Genomic DNA, 17870 nt, shown 5'->3' with positions numbered 1-17870 from the left:
CTAATAGTCATTGCAACCAGTGTCCCTCTTCTGTGTCCACTGACTAAAAAGGAAAAATAAAGGGAAAACTATTTAAGAAAAAAATAGATACAAATTATATCAAACCTACAAAATAAACATAAATTATAGATTATCAAAATTATATTAAAATTGTAAATCACATATACATTTATAGATAATTAACTTTGTATGCAAATAACAAAATATATAATTTAAAAGAAATTACAAATACAGACAAAGATAAAGAACAATAAATGTGAAAATGTATTATTTTTTAAAATTAATTTCCCTTTATATTTCCAAATTTATTCATTCTTTATTTCTTTCTGTATTTCCAGATTTTTTTTATTTTCCTTTTTATATTTTTTATTTATTTATGTATGTATGTATTTCCAGTTTTTTTGATTTTTAATAATTGGATTTTTTATTCCTCATTTTATTATGGTACTCATGACTCAAGAAATAAAGTTGTAGTTTTATGGTTGGAGGACTAACAAGAAACAAATTACAGTCAAAGTTCAATAATCCACTCTGTAAAAGAACTGACGATGTTTAGGATTAAACATAATAGGGAGCAAAACATCACTATTTGCCATTTTATCTGAGACTAAATCTGTTTTTCTAGATTGAAATTACAAAGAACATTTGAATTCTTTATTCAGAATGTAACAAGTAAGTGGGATGAAGTTTCTAAAATCAAGCATAGAAAATGGGGACACAAAGCAATAACATATTAAAATTAATGAACACAAGACAAATAATAAGCATGTCAAAAAATATTCGGAAAGTCTGCCAACATTCTGCTATCTTTCCTCTTGACACCAGTGACTGTGCTTAGGATTTGAGTAAACATCATCAATATCAGCCTGAGAGCGAGAGACAAGATGATCTGCAGGCCTTTTCTCCACACAGGGCAAAGTGTGAGAATTTACTCAAATGTTTAGAAAGCCAAATAATTCACTGCACATACACAATATATGAACTTTAATGACCCTTTTGGGAAGGGATGTTTTACGCATTGTCAAGTCGAGTGAAAAAATTGAAAAGTGCTAAAAGGTTTAAACATGTTTCGCTTGGGCACATTGTCCCTCAGCTGCAAAACTGCTGGAGAACCGCTGCTGACGGCTAATGTATACATATGAAAGTCTATGAATGTGTATGTTAGTGTCTTTGTAGGATTGGCGCTTTCAGACATAGTTCGCTGCTTCCAGAAACGATGGGCATCTGGTTCTCCATGTGGAAACGCACTAGGTGACCGACGCTCAAAAACACTTGATCACGGGTCCGCACCTGGCCACATGAAAACACAGACAAGTGGTAAATATTAACAGGGTACCCCCAGGGTTCTCAAAGTTTAAGACTTTTTTAGACCTTTTCAATACCCCCTAGAATTAAATTTAAGGGCAACTTCAAGGCCATACTGGCAAGGATATATAATGCAACGTGGCAACTGTCACTGATAAACTTTTTTCAACACACGGCCCGTTCCCTGGATGGTACAACAACATCAGGTAATCATCGAGATGAATGAATGTAGTTTTGATAAGTGACATAATCATATCATTACAATGAAACATCAGCAGAGAAAAAACACGGTACATCCCCTGGACAGTGAAGCATCATGGTGACCGACAAGAGTGAATACAGCTGCTGTCACAGGGGACACTTTGCATTTTATGAATCTAAAAATACACTTTATGTATTTGCTCAGAGTTAAAAGGTGTAAAGGCATCAAGTAGCACAAGAAAAGTGATGATGCTCCAGGTGTCAAAGGGTTAAAATTATAGACATATGCTTTGTGCATTTGAAATCCAGCACTGCCTCTTTACCTGTCCATGTGGATCCACCAGCAGCAGGTGCCGCACGGTGGCTCCCTCCATCCCGCTGAGAACATACTGACCAGACGCAGAGCTGCTCTCTCTGACCAGGAAATCTCCGCTGCAGGTGAGAAGTGACTCTGCCTGCTCTCTGCCTAACCTGAGATGAAGGACACAAAGTTACTGAGAAAGGAAGGAGGAGATATACATTAGCAGACAGACACATCAAAGATGGTAATTCACTGGTCGCTAAGGTACAGAGATATCGTTACCTACCTGCCGTGAAACCAGCCTTCCTCCTGGATCAGTGTCTCAGAGAGCGGAGTGCACTGTTCAGCACTGACCTCAGACACCACTGAGTCTGATGGAGATACGATAGAAGAAGAATATAACAGTAGACGAGGATGGTTTGCTCCGAAAAATATTAAATGGAAACGAGGATCATAATATTGTTTATTTTACTATTATGATGCACCAAATCTTTTAATTTAAATTAAAAAAAAGATAATATTTCTTTCTTTCTAACTCTTAAAATGGCTGCAGCAAAAGAGAAAAATAGCTGACCTAACCCAGTCAAGTTTCATAATAATCCTGAATATTTAGTGCAGCTTCAGTGAAGTCTTCAGTCTTACAGACTCAACAGAAAAGTTAAAACTGCTACAAGACATGGGAGTGAGCAAAAAGCTTGCTGGGGCCAACCTTTCTTCTTTTACTGTATGATGACTATTGAGGGCTTGTGTTCATAACTGTTTAAATCTGGATCTTTATTCTCTGCATATAGTGTTTGATTGTGGTTTAAACTAATGTTACAAGTAGGTTTGAGTAATATAACTGAGATTTACTAAACTGAGTTTTAATACACACAATCAAGCACAGATGAGATCAAATTTAAATCTGATTTAATCATTTTTTAAAAGGTTTGCCTGAACTATAATTCATCCTAATCTTTGTTTAAACTGTGCTTTGTCGTGCATGTAGCCACAGAGAAACAGTGTAGTTACATACATGCATATGGAAACATGCAGCACATAGACACATTTTAACCGTGTGTACATGAGTTTTACCTGCAGGTGGAGCTGGAGTTTCTTCTGTGATGGAGCAGTTCTCATACAGTGAAACAGGCTGAGACGAACAAACCTGCAACGGCAAAAGATGAGTCATACACACAAGACAGATCTGGTGTGTAAGTGCGTGTGTTTGCGTGTGTGTACCTGCATTCAGCAGAGTTGGAAGTACCTCCTTACTATAAAAAAGTTGTTTTGTGAACTTGGTGTTTTTTAGCATTTAAAAAACAGTACTTCTACTTAAGTACTTTTTCTCACAAGTATTACACTTTGCTACTTTTCAAGTCACATCCGTTATAAAATAAGAGTCTCTCTTGTAAGAGTGTTGCCCAGAGTCTGTTGTTTGGTTAATGATGGTTAAGCTGAACTGATTGAATCAGTTGGATGTACAGGCTGCACAGTGCTGTCTGTAGAAATGGAATTTACTGTTGGCAGATGTTGTTTCATTAGTGTGTTTGTTGACATTTAAGGCATTTTATTTTGTAGCCTCAAAGTCGGACCGGCTGCTGACAGATTATCATGTATGTTTTGGTGTTACACTGAACTCTTGTACTCACCCCCTGTATGTCATCATCCTGTTTGTTCTCCTCATGTGTTGTCCTCAGGTCCTCTATTCCACCAGCAGGGGGCGTCTTCCCTGGGATCACATTGTAGTAGTCATGGCGCTCACTGAGTTCACCTTGATGTGCAGCCTGTTGGTCTGTTGTCGTCTCCTCTGGGCTACATTTGTGACAGATCCTCACTGCTGACCTGCACGCAGAAAGTGACATGATTTTCAACTAATTTACTATATATATATTATCGATAAGCTTAACCTTAAACCTCCCATAAAGGCACCATACAGTGCACCAGCGCTGCCCCAAAAACCACTGAAGTGGGGCCACTTCTAGCTGTCGCGTGACAGCGTCAGTGTGGAGCCTTGATAGGCTTCTTTGCGTGGGGCCCCCAGAGTTTAAGATTGTTACTGTCTGTTAGTGTCAGCTTAGATTTATAAACTACAGTATCTGTCTCCAAGACATAGAAAAAAAGCACTAAACACCCACATTTGAGAAGCTATAACCAGCAAATGTTTTGACATTTATGCTTGAATATTTACTCAAATGATCACTGGATTATCAACATAGTTGTAGTTTAATTTTCTGTCTAACAACTAATCAGTTAATCAACTGATCTGTTTGCTCTAAAGAAGCAGACAAACATATATACAAGTAGGCTAAACAAAGAATGAGGCACCCTGGATCAAACTATAAAAAACTATTATTAAAAATCAGTAAAAAGAGTTTTAGGCAGGGGTAGAGTTGCTAAATTGAACTCCTGAGCAGAAGGGTGAAATACACAGAACATTAAACACACCAACAGGACGGCTTAAGGAAAAAGAAGACAACCTGGGATTGGTGGAGAGAAGCGATGGCGTGTGGCTGAGAAGCTGGCGGAAACGAGTCTCAAAGGCCTGACCGATGCTGTTGATAACCTCACCAGCCCGACCCCGGGGACACTCCAGGATGTGACATGCTGACATAGAAACATACAGAGACTATTTTCTTCCCATAATAATGACAGCAAAAGGTTGAGCCATTACACAATGAAGCCAGAAAGTCCAGCTTATAAAATGACGAGTTAAACTGACCTCTCTGATTGCCGAGATCCTTGGCAACATAGGCAATATAATCTGCCATTTCCTGTAAACAGATTGAGATTAAAAAATAATAATAATAATAAAAAGTGTGATTTTAAGCATGTAACCTTTGCTGAACTGCAGCCACTGTGGCCATAAATGTCAATTGCAAGATTTTAAATGCTAAAACTATAAACATAGTGTAAATATATGTAGTTTGAGGCTTCAGTTATGCTTTTTTGTTCACATGGTTGCACAATTATGAGCTGATGCAGAATTGTGACAAGGAAACATTTGGAAATTTTATTCTCCATGCAGTTTCTCCAGGCCCCCATGAAGTGCCAATCGCTGTGCTCATGATCAATGGCGCTGCTCGCTATTGTTTGGATGGGTGTGCAACCTCCTGAGCTGAAAAATGAAGCATTTTATTTCTTCTTTTAAAAGTTACATAATCTCGTTTTAAAGGTACTCTCTGTATTTCTCTGTACGTGCACAAGGTCAATAATAAAATAAACCAGCGTAGTTATGTAGTTCAGTTATAACCTGTAATCTGAGAACTTTAAAATCTTTACTTCAGCTCATAGTTCTGCTCGGTGGCGGTACGTTTAATAATTAAAAACGCAGCAGACATTCTCAGTTATTGGTCATCCATGTGTATTCTCTGTTTAATTAATTCACTCCCTATCAGTGGTTCTCTGATACTAATACAAGAGCAGAGTCAGCTGAATGTGTTTCAGCATAAAGCCACCGTGGTAGCAGATTGATTTTAATTCCCCCCGCTATCTTCTATGTGTCCAAGCCAACTGAGCTGAGGCTTAGAGCGCACTACAAGATTATTTTAGCTAATTAATTAAACAGCGAGCTATAATCCCATCCATAGCTGCGCCGGTGTTGTGTTTCCCAGAGAGAAGCTGCCTTCCTGTTCTCTCTAATCTTTGGCCAGTGCAATGTCGCAGTATCAAAATGGCAATGAAATATTACAGTATGTGCGCAGCATTTGTATTCACTGTTAGTCTGAGATGAAAAAGCGAGTTCATGGACGCAAACCGAATCATTTATTACAGTTTTTGTTGGCTAAGCAGTTTATAAGGCAGGTTTGACCTAGACAGCAGTTCATAACTGACGTGTCCTGCTGGTTGTTCAGACATGAACAATGAATGGAGCAGCATTGATTTTTTTATTCACACAGGATGTATAACCCAAATTCTGTCATATGGAAATAATGTGGGCATGGAGGGGAAGAGAGGAAAAATAGATAAGAGCCATTAGTTTGAAATGGACTCATCGAGGTGTAAAGATATGAAAGCACATCCCGGCTTTAAAAGTTGAATTGGTAAAAGGAAAAGATTTCATGTCTTGTTGATTATTATAATGCATTATCCTAACAATTACACTTAAGAAGCCAATCAGAGATAAAATTTTACTTCACATCTGCCATGTTGATTATTTGTTTTATAAAATCTTCCATTTCACCCAGTGATGTTTTGTGAATTTAATCTAATCTATTTATAATATACAATAATGAGGAAATGTCTGTAATGGAAACAAAAACCAGACAGAATCAGGGAAGCAATTCTTCTACTACTAGAGGAAAGACATCTGATAAATCTTATAATAAGGGAATTTTTGTACCATATTCATAAGTGTAAACACTGCAGATGCATGGAAAATTATTGTAAATAAAATCAATGTAAGCTTTAATGTTGTTTCTTTGCATTCTGCAAAAAAGTGCTGCACTATCCAATTAAATGAATCAAATCTTAGTAGTAGGCTTCAAGGGACAGCAATTCTGAAGTATACACATTGCATTATTTGGTACAATCACTGAAATAAATGCCTGAGGAGGTGTGTGCTCACTTCTGTTACTGTTCTGCAGTCATCTTGAATCTACTCTTAAGACATCTTTTAGGCTCTCTTAACTTTAAGAGTTTTTTTAAGTCATAAGGGAATCTAATAAATAGCTCTTATTTTCAAATTTGTGTCCAAAATGTTACTTTTAGTGGCTCAATAAATGCAGACCCTGACCTCGAAACACCAATTAAAAATATAGAGGAACCAAGAGAAAATAATTAAATCCTCCACAAATGGCAGCAAACCAAGTAATCAAACTTAATCAAATTATGTACTGCATATGTGTGTGCGTGTTTGTGCCCTGACTGTAAACATGTTTGTGCATGCCAAACATTTGACAGTATGAACTTACTGGGTCTCCTCCTGAGGCAAATGAGATAGCCTGCATGGGGTGGTGGGCAATCTTCTGAGGAGGAGAAAATAGGAGAGAAACAAAAGCACAGATTTTTCTTTTAACTCCATGCCTCAAAACTACAGATGAGTGACAGTTATACTTCGGTAAAGCGTGTTGAAGCTGTGACCTGTAAGGAGGAGGCAGCGATCAGAGTCACGCTGTCTGTGGAGACGGCGAGGATGATCCTGCTGCCAGAAAACTGCAAGTTGATTTGACCCAGAACTGCAGACAGTCCCTTACATACAGGCTGATGAGGACAAAAATCACAGTTATTCTACTTATATCTGTTGACTGCAATGACTTGTGTGTGTGTGTGTGTGTGTGTGTGTGTGTGCTGTACCCTTTTAGTTTTCACTGCTGTCTTGGCCGATGTCCTCTCACACAGTCTGCTGATTGCCTCTCTGCACACACAAACACACACACACGCACGCACACAGATTATAAACATGTACACAAACACACACTAAACACAGAGATACCTTTGTAAATATCTGATCCAGTGCGTCCTGCTAACATGTGACTAGCATGTGAGAACATGGGGAAGGAAACTACATCACAAGAGGCTCATCTACAGTTTATCAGTGCAATAAAATATACTGTGACATTACTTTAAAAGTAGTGCGGCATGCAGCAGTGAAATGCAATACAAACATCCTCAAATACATTTGATAAAATGCAGTATTTAAGTACAATTTTGACATTTTTGTAGTGAATATGAGTATTTATGTTTTATGTTACTTTATGTTTGTTCTTCACTACATTTCAGAGGGAAATATTGTACTTTTTACTCTACAACAGTTGCTGTTTGCATGTAAAAAAAAAAAGTATTCTTATATGACATGATGCAGAATTATACTTTTAATTCACCCAGAGTTTTTAAAATTGGCCGCTACTTCCCATGTTGTTGTGTCTAACGGACCAATGGAGCCAAACATTTTTGGCATTGGTTCAGTACTGAGACAGAGCACTGCAGCCGGCAGCAGTGCAGCAGATGTTATGTAACCAGATAAGACCATTGTGTACCGTCACTGTAAGTAAATTAAAGGTGGTTATTTTTTACCACAAAAATGCTGAGATTGTTTTTAAAAGTGACTGAAGTATCTCTTTATTTTTTGCTAGATTCAGTCTGTTTGTTATGCATTTAACTCAAATCTCATAATAAAATCTAACAAGACATATCAGGTTCCTACAGCTTAAGCACATTAGACTTAAGACTTTTTAAGACTTTTTTAATGCCGCTTGGAATGAAATTTAAGACAATTTTTACAAAAAACAAAATTGACTATCAATTGATTGGGGACAATTGTCCCCTAATATTTTTTGTAACATAAAACGTGAAGTTCATGCAAGTGGAATTTGACATATTTTATACATCTAAAATAATAATATTACATTTATGTTACATTTTGATTTTACAATGCAACATCAGAGAAAAAATCAGAAAATCAAATTTCCAATGTCAGAGCAGCTTTAAGACTTTTGAAAAATTTAAGACATTTTAATTTTGAAATGTTGTACTTTTAATTCATTTCGAATTAAGAACTGTTACTTGTAGTGGAATATTTTTACACTGTGGTATTTCTACTTAAGTAAATTATACTTTTTCTACCACTGCCACTACTTCACTACATTTCATCGGGAATTCAGGGAATTTTTCATACTTTTTACTTTATTTATTTGACTAGTAAGTGCAGATTAGCACTTTACATGCACAAAAACACACAGAAAGTGTTATAGATTGAACTACTCAGCAGTCTATAAAGACGGTCAGTGGTGGAAGAATTCAGATCCTTTAATCAAGTAAAAGTACCACACTTATTAATATAAGCATACTCTAATACAACTAAAAAACACAAACTGAAAACAAAACATTGTTAATAAAAAAAAATCTGATTGATCTACTGACCACAATAATTCTCCTGGTATGTGTGCTCTGATTGCAGTTGGTTGTGTTCAGAGAGTTGACGGTCGGGTCAGAGAGGCCAAACCATACAAACAGCCACACACACCAAAGTAACATCCCATTATCTTGGAAACAGGACTTTCTTTCCAGGAAGTGCTTTTCTTCTCCTTGAAAACAAATTGTATGTAATGGATTGAGTGGATTGAGGTCCCTCTCCCCCCCCTCTCTCTTAATAAGACTATGAGAGATCATTAGGAGGAAATTCATCTAATTGGATTTTCTGCCCCATCATTCAGCAGTGTTGTTGTGAACAGAAGTAGCTGTGTCCTTTGGCGTTTTGGCATCCTGCACATCCATGTCAATATCAAATGATGAGGAAAAAGCCCCGGTTTATGAAACATTATACATTTAATTTGATTTTCTCCTTTGAAACATTTTTTAAATAAAGCACACATGTATTGCTCGGCAAATATATGTTGCAAAGCAGTTTACTTTGTCCTTTTTCTTCTTCCATGCGCATGCAAAACATCAGGTCATTTATAAATATTTTTTATTCATGGACTGTGTCAGCAGTTAGAGGTTTATTCCTATGTGTCTTAAATAAATGTGGAAGTGTACTGCTGTGTGTGTGTGTGTGTGTGTGTGTGTGTGTGTGTGTGTGTGTGTGTGTGTGTGTGTGTGTGATAGCGGGAGGACATCCTACCGTGTGACTTTCATTCTCGTATCAAAGTCGAGGGTTCTCATGGACTGGGTCACCTCCACACTGCCCATGTACTGAGAAAACACAACAAAACACCAGTTACTCAGCGCTCCAAGTGTTAAATAATTCATCTTAAAACAGCCACGATAAAAGTTTTAAATGATCTCAGACAAAGTGATGATGTGGGAAACGTTTCCATCCTGTTTCTCTTCACTTTCAGTCGGGTTGAAAGATGAGTCGGACCAGTTGTGAAATGATTAACATGAAAGGTGTCGTAGAAAATTATAACATATGAAAGAATGTAAATGTAATCATCAATAATTGTATGAACATTCATGATTCATCCATGGTCATGTTTAGGTAGTTTTTTAAAGGTAGTTTAGTTTTTTAGAATTACACTTCATGAGGAAAAATTATTGTTCTGCTTAAGTTGTTGGTGTGTCTTTGTCTATGTTTCAATCTTCACTTTTGCAGACTTATTGGCACTTTTATAATATTAATTAATTAATATTTTTGGCTTTTTGTTTGTTGTCTGCAAATACTGTACATATCTTTATTATTATTATTGTTATTTTATTTTATTCTATGTTAAGTGCCGTCCTTTGTATATATATATATATATATATATATATATATATAATCTATTCTATTCTATGTTTGTGTTGTTTCAAGAGCTTCTGAAATCTATGTTGTTATTAAACCTGTTTATTCATATAAGGTCAAGTTCAAGTCAGTTTTCTGACCACTCAAAGTGCTTCAACATCGCATGCCACAGTCACACACACACACACACACACACACACACACACACACACACACACACACACACACACACACACACACACACATTTATACACTGTTGGCCAAGGCTACAATACAAGGTGCCACCTGCTACTCATGTAAATATTCACACTTTCTCACAACCGAATGGCACAACCTTCAGGAGCAATTTGGGATTCGGTATCTTGCCCAAGGACACATGCAGACTGGAGGGACCACAGATCGAACCACGCTCCTATGATTCATGGAGGACAGCGCCTTAACTAATTACAACAAAATAACAAATACAGCTGAAGCAGAATGTTATTTCTTATTCAGGTATATGGTCATAAATTTAAGTACGAGACAAACTAATGAAACCACCACTACATGAAAGATTACAGGATAACCAACGTTGTTTCAATTTATCATGCGGAGGACATAAATGTTCTCTACACTTCATGATCAATCACAAAAATCAAAATTTAATGAGACTTTTCACACACAAAACTCCCTAAATGACACTATATGAAATATTAAAAGATTGAGGGACTGGAATAATTTAATCTGAGGAGAACGTATGTTTACCAAACTTTATGGTAATCCATCCAACAGCTAATGAGACCTTTGATGCAAAACCTAATGATGGCCTAGATGAAAAATATTTAGTATGCATCGTCTGGTACCCATGAATGTCTCAGTAAAATGTTGTGCATATGAAATTTTCTTTCCAATGCATGCAGTAGTTGTTGAGATATTTCAGTGGTTAACTTGACCGACTTTCCCGTCCTTTAAGGGAACTAGCATGGCTAATAAGAACCACTTTAACAATATTTCCTCCCTGTGACACACCAAACTGACATCAAAGGTCTAGTGGAGACAAAAGTCAACTGCTGCGTGGCCTCACATCACCTATGTCTTTGCCAAAAAGTTGCACCTGAACTAACTGCAAAGACTAAAGCCAAACGGCAAACCAGCGCGTTCTTTCTGCACTGACTAAAAAGGAAATAACTCCATAGCAACAGGTGGTAGTAGTCTGTATTCATCATTAAGAAAAGGAAAATCAGAAACTCAGCAGGACGGATTTAAGACACTAGTTAGCCAGTTAGCACATTAACGACACAACACGACGCCAAAAGACCAAAGGATATTTACGATGTGCAAACACAAACTATTACAGACTGTTTCTGAAAAGGACGTCAGCGGCTAAAAACATAATCGTACCTAGTTTGTTTCAACTTTAGCAGTTTGCTTTTCTCACTTCCATTTTCTTTCTTGTCCACTGAGGTGAATTGCTCATCAGAGTAATTTAACTCAACAACGGCCTCAGCTGATAAAAAGGTGACAAGGGCCAATAAGGGCCGACTAGTGTCAACAGTGTTGGACACACCACAAAAACTAGGGCGGCAGACGCTCACCGACAGCCCAACACCGACCAGCGGCCGACCATCGGATTGGTGTGTCAGGGCCTTAAGAATGTTTTTTTAAAAAACAATATATAAAACATACTTTTAGTATTACAACATATATGTGACTGTCCTTTCCACACATAACTGGAGGCTGAGCTCACAGAGCTGTGGAGCATTAAATGTTGTGCTTTTGAACCAAAACTGTGACCCGTCCATAGTTGCATCTGACATGCAACATCAGCACGTAAAAATAGTTGTGCACATTTTGACATGTGGTTAAAGCAACCAGAGGACATTTACACCATTTGCTCGGATACACTTTGGCCAGTCCCGCTTCTATTGGCCGTGAGCTTCAGCAGAGCCGACCCCATAGGCTGGAGGCAGGATGAGTAAGTCCACTGATGAACATCGACTTAAATCGATACGTGTGTGTATACTGTACGTGTGGGTGGGGTGCGTGGGCGGGGGTGTGTAATTCGTGTGTGTATTTGTTTACAGAGGACAATCAGACTGTCGGCTCTTATTCCCATCAGCGGTCAGCTCACAGGCCCTAATCACCCATGCGGACACACCTCCGGTTCTAGGACAGCATGGGCTCTGCTGATACCGGATACACACACACACACACACACACACACACACACACACACACACACACACACACACACACACACACACACACTCACTAACAGAAGCCGAGCAGATCTAGAGAGGAGCAGAGAGCCAGGATGAGTCACTTCTGCCTACACAGAGAGCTGTTTCTGAGAGGGAGGGGACGAACGTACGAAAGTGAGTGTGATGGTGTGGATACAGGGAGACAAAGTGTGTTCACATGCATGTGTTTGTGCTCGCTCCGGTTATTAAACTGCGTACCTTAACTCGCCGATGGGACCCTGGGTGTGAGCTTAGCTGCTCTGTATTTGCATAGTTTGAAAAGAAGAGGCTTCACACTGACACACAATCCGTGTTTGAACAATTTTAGGCAAATTGTTCACATGAAAAACATGCAGGAAACATCACACACACTCCGTGTTTCAGTCTGCTACACAACCAGATTTCAACCAAAGTGTATTCATGGACTGTTTTTAGTTAACCCTTTGTAACCTGAGCAAAGGATAAACTCCAAAAATGTGTAAAAAAAAAACCAAAACAAAAAAAACAAAACAAAGAAAGTTACCTGAAAATGAGCCAAAAAACAAATAATTAAATGATATAGGGAGAGAAAATGTACCTAAAAAATCTGTAATGTAAATCAAAATATTAAATATAAAATTATTAACAATTTAAATATAGTTTGGTGGACATTTATCCTATTTTGGGGATATTTTTTCATAATTCTCTTTTATAAAATCTAATTTTTAGGTGATTTACTTGTCACGTTACTAATTTCTTGTTATTTGTGTGACATTTCTTGCCAAGTTGCCCATGCCTTTTTCTCCCATGTTTTCAAAAGAACTCAAACTAATCTGCTCAGGTTTCAAAGGGTCAAATAGCTCGTGAAAGACGTCTGAACAAGAAAACTGATGTCGATGCAGGTTTCAAAGGGTTGACATGTGATGGGTACCTTGATGTGATGGTGAACCGCTCTGTTCGCCGTACAGTCATCTGCTGCAGAGGAAGTCTTCAAACGGCACAGTCCATCTCTGTGTTGGGAGCACGGAGGACAGCCGAGCGTCCAGGGGAGGCTGGCCATGCGATGCAGGGTGATGGGTCTTTTTGTGCAGCGCAGAGCCGAGTGACCAGCGGATAGCGGCACATTTAGGGAGGGTTGGCTACAAAATCTCTGGTTGGCCCCTGAACCCCATTCTGCTCTGGACAAGTCAGCGTCAATGGTGCTGTCCCGGGCTGTCTGTCCCCTCAGGCCTCGCAGGGAGATAGGACTTTGCAATCGGATGTTGGCCACACGGGGGATGAAGTCCCTCAGGGTGGACGGCCCGTGGTGGGAAGGCGAACCCGGATCAAGCTGGGCAAAATCAGAGTCTAAGCAAAGGTCGCTCTTCAGGGGCAGCATTCTTTGGGGCCGGTCCTCCAGAGACGTCAGCGAATCGTTGCGCAGACGGCTGTATTTGGTGCGCTTCAGCATGCCTGAAAGAGGCGAAACAGAAAGTGTGACAATCAGAAATGAAGCAGAGTGGTTTTAATTGTGCTAATTATGTCTGTGAAGTGATAAGCTACCTGGTAAAAGTCCTTTTTGTGATTTGAGCTTGGGTAAGGATTGCTCTCTCATAATCAAGGAACTGGACAAAGGAGAGCGCTGGGACAAATTGAAAAGAAAAAAGGAAACCCTGCAAGAAATTAGACCAAAAATCACAGTTATTACACAGCTCATAATGTAGATTTGACTAAAGATAGCAGAAAACAGGAGAAGCATGAATTGCATTAAGTTGATCAGCTGATCATTTAGTAATGATCTTAGCGTCTGGCGTTACGCGTCCTCAGATTATCACCGTACAGTAGATTCAACTCACCAGAGTGGGACTGGGGATGTCCTGTCTGAAGTCCAGTCTGCTCCGCTCCAGTCACGCTGAGTACAGTCCCATCATAACCACCCATACACTTTCTCAGTCAGCTGCTTCCAGCTCTGCTTCACCTCCACATCAACTTTCCTCCTCTCTGTCTTTTTCTTCCTGAGGCGCAGCAGCTTTTATGAATGAACTTTTCTCTTTTTTTATGAATGAGAAGCTCTTGCTTACTCCCTGTCTCTCCCTATGACGGTGCATGCAGATGAATGTGTGAATGGAGTGGAGGAGAGATTGACAGACGGCCCCTAAGGCTCTCTCCCCCTCCCTCACCCATAAACTACCATCCAATCAAAGGCGGGTAGGGTGACTCATGCTGTACACACACACACTTACACACTGAGGCAGAGCCAATACAGTACATAAGTGCTCTGTTCCTCTCTTCTAACATCAGTTGCACCTCGGAGATGCTGTTAAAGTGTGTTATTAACTGCTGCTCCGCCAAAAAAAATGAGGCTTTAACATCTTTTGAAGAAATACATCAAACTGACTTGATTTACACAACTCCACGGTGCACCGGAAACATGAAATATTCAAATGACGTGCATGAACACACAAGAGGAAGGGGATTAAACTGGAACATTTGCATTTCCGTTTGATTCCAATCAAAGCAATATGCCAGGCGCCTGACCAAAGAGTGTTTTACATACTGTTCTTATTCCTGATTAAAAGATTTATATCTAACAACAGCTACAAGGCGGACAGAGTGAAGAAGGTCTTCCATACATAGGCCTGGACTTGTAGGTTAAATTAAAAAATATTTAAACTGTTTTTACCTCCATGAAACCTGAATCAACATCAGTTTTCTTGTGCTGCATTCAGACGCCTTTCAAAAGCTATTGAAACCTATGAAACCTGAACAGTTTATTCAGAATTATGGGGGAAAAGACAATTAGCAAAATGGCAAGAAATGTCAAAATACAAAAACTTTGTAAAAGGTTAAAAAAAAAAAAAAAGACAGACTGAGAGAGAATTATTAGAAAATTGTCAAAAAACTAGGGTAAAATGTCCCCAAAACCATAGTTAAAAAATATTAATAATTTAAAGTTAAATATTATAATTATACAAATATTCTTAATACTATGTTACAGAAAGAATATATACTTTATTATTATTATTATTATTATTATTATTATTATTATTATTATTATTATTATTATTATTATCATTATTATTATTATTTTATTTTTTCACTTTTTCCCAGGTCATTTCCTTGTGGGTTTTTTTTCTTTCTATTTTTTGCTATTTTTTTAAATGAATTTTCTTGTTACTTTTTACTTTTTTTGTCATTTATTGTTAAGTTGCTCATTGCCTTTTTCTATGTTTTTGGATGAATTAAGCTAATTTTCTCAGGTTTCACAGGGTTTAGTGAAGGATGATATCTGACAACTGTTTTTTTTTTAAACTATTAATTCACTATTTTTCTCTGTTTCTATTACTGATTTTGTTACTGTTGAACATCTGACCACTGGACTCTGCATCTGTTACATGGCTACTGTATTGTCTAGTGTTATTATGTTTTGTTCTCATGTCCTGTTATATGTTCCTTTTACTACACATGCCCCAGGTATTGCCCCTCAGGGATATTTTTTTAAATAAAATTGAATTGATTGCTTAGGCACTTGCTTTGAAACTAATCACAAAACCTTAAACCTTACCAGCAAAAAATTATGAATCTGCTGCAAAAGCAAACAATTCTAGCAAAACTCTTCAAAATCTTTTAAAAAATAGTGTTGTTCTTTGTTTAGTTACTGTCGCTCTTATGTAAAGCATAGAGAATTGAGAAATGAGCATTATAATAAAAAAATATGTGAAACATGAAATAAAAATACCTGAATTGCGCTGAATTTCATGCCAGCATGTAAAATATGTAGAATATACTGAGTAAGTGAAAATATAAAAATATGTGCCTTATGCTACATTACAATGTGTAAACGCAAAAATATCAAAAATACGTGCATTATACTACAATGTACAAAACAATATATTAATTGGCCTAAGTAGAAATACATAGTTAATATGTACAATATGTGTGCCATATGTTAAGTGCGTTCAGTTTGGCACACGTGATAAATGCATTGGCTGCAACTGTCAATGGTTTCACAAAAAGTGTTAAATGCTAAGGATTTAAAAAAAAAAACTAATTACAGACAACTTAACTGCATACAAGACAAATCTACAAGTGTGAGTGCATTAAATAATGTACAGCAGAGTTTTGTTCCCCCTAGTGGTCGTTTCGTAAAACTGCAATGGAGGCTACAGTTACAGTAATGAATATTTTAAGTAGCAACTATCTGAGGACTATTTACTTGATTAATTAATGCATCGCTTTGCTACATGTTACATTTTCTAAGAGTTCAACATGATTCAAATAACTTGTTTTTTTCCAACCAACAAAAGATATTTAATTTATCATCATATACAAATGTGGAAGACATAGCGGCTACAAACCATGTATATTTGCTTATATATGGTCTTAAGCTCTATTGCATTGGTGTTATTTAAAAAAATATTTCGAGTTTATATCAAGTTTGATGTCTGTCAAGTCAATATTTTTGGTTTAACAAAATATGTTCAGATGGGGAAAAAATCTGTTTTCATTGCGTGTCGTGTTTATGATTTAGGGGGATATATTGACAGAAATGGATTATAATTTCAAACAGTATATTTAATATACTTACCGGAAAATAAGAAACATTATGTTTTTGTTACCTTCAAATAAGCCGTTTTCGTCTCTTTAGGAGTAAAGTCCTGAGGCCGCCATGTCATACCGCCAATTTTCTACAGAAGCCCAGAATGGACAAAACAAACACTGACTGCCACCGTAGTTGCCATCTGAGTAGCGAACCGAAGAGCGTTGAGAAAACGTTGATTTTTTTGGTAAAACTGCCCAATTCCGTATTTTCCACGGCTAAAATCCCCGGATCTGGTTGATTTGGCAGGTAAAAACCTCTGCGCTTAATTCGGCTTTTGGTAAAAACCCTCTGAACGTTTGGATATTAAGAAATTACAGACAATAGGTGAGCAAACTGAGCTAGCCCTCTCTCTACCGAGCCGACCAGCGTCGGAAACACTTCTGTAGAACTAAAGCGACTTTATTCAGTGTTTTTACAGGGTTTGGTGATCTGTTTAGTTTGTCTTGGCGAGACCTCTGCAGATAATTTGGCTACTAGTAAAAACCGCTTGAACAATGCACACTAAAGGAGTTTACATTACACACATGGAAAGGGTTTCAGCTATATGTCACTAAATTAATAATAATAGTTTAAAATCGAGATATTTTCTGAGACAGTTATCATACCATTAAAATTCCTTACCATTGCAACCCTACATACAAAGAAAAGCTTTGGATCCTTTTTTTAGCACCTGGAAACTGCGAGTATTTGACCCTTTTGCTTGCAAAGTGACTTAAATCATTAATCAATTATCAACCTTTTGAAATCTGAAAAAAAATGAAATGTGCCAAAAATTAGCAATAAATTTGTTAAAAAGTTACAAGAAAAGCCTACCCCAAAACAATAGCATGAATGGGGAAAATTTAAAAAAAATGTTTGAGCAAATGAGATGGAAAAAAGTAAAAGAAAATAATGATAAAATAAATTTTTCTGCAACAAAATTAATAACAATGATAATTTTATATATATATATATATATATATATATATATATATATATATATATATATATATATATATATATATATTTCCTCATTTTTCACCTTTTACAAATGTCTTGCATTTTGCAGGTCATTTCCTTGCCAAATTGCTGATTGCTTTTCCCCCAACGTTTTTGAAAGAAATCAAACCAATTTGCTCACACGTCAGAGGTTTAAATGATTGT

At 37.4% G+C, this 17870-nt stretch overlaps 1 protein-coding gene across 2 annotated transcripts; it reads right to left on the bottom strand.

The window, feature by feature from the left end:
• Positions 1-640: 640 nt before the first annotated feature.
• LOC121945679 (SHC-transforming protein 1-like) lies at positions 641-17032 on the bottom strand. 2 transcript variants are annotated; one of them, XM_088075499.1, is made up of 15 exons: positions 16744-17032; positions 13981-14139; positions 13688-13797; positions 13077-13597; positions 9348-9418; positions 7082-7142; positions 6869-6988; positions 6700-6750; positions 4509-4560; positions 4267-4393; positions 3439-3631; positions 2882-2954; positions 2094-2178; positions 1830-1977; positions 641-1290 (listed from the first exon to the last, which is right to left on the bottom strand). In XM_088075499.1, exons 3-15 carry the CDS (start codon positions 13737-13739, stop codon positions 1162-1164), a joined length of 1683 nt encoding a protein of 560 aa, XP_087931625.1. In that variant the 5' UTR covers positions 13740-13797; positions 13981-14139; positions 16744-17032; the 3' UTR covers positions 641-1161. The 2 variants fall into 2 exon arrangements, with proteins under 2 accessions (XP_087931625.1, XP_042345916.2); XM_042489982.2 differs by having other exon boundaries at positions 6700-6753; positions 16744-17030.
• Between the last annotated feature and the right edge of the window lie 838 nt (positions 17033-17870).

This window comes from Plectropomus leopardus, chromosome 1 (assembly GCF_026936395.1).
Source record: "Plectropomus leopardus strain MGB_pleo_1.0 chromosome 1, ASM2693639v1, whole genome shotgun sequence".
Lineage (NCBI taxonomy): Eukaryota > Metazoa > Chordata > Actinopteri > Perciformes > Serranidae > Plectropomus > Plectropomus leopardus.
The sequence above is the reverse complement of the archived record's forward strand: the minus strand, read 5'-3'. Positions and strand labels throughout refer to the sequence as shown.

Excerpts from the sequence above, each read along its gene's own strand:
- LOC121945679 (XM_042489982.2), bottom strand. The coding sequence starts at position 13,739 with ATGAGAGAGCAATCCTTACCCAAGCTCAAATCACAAAAAGGACTTTTA. Across the intron at positions 6,989-7,081 it reads CAGCAGTGAAAACTAAAAGG|CCTGTATGTAAGGGACTGTC; the intron begins GTACAGCACACA and ends TGTCCTCATCAG. Across the intron at positions 4,394-4,508 it reads GGATCTCGGCAATCAGAGAG|CATGTCACATCCTGGAGTGT; the intron begins GTCAGTTTAACT and ends TTTCTATGTCAG.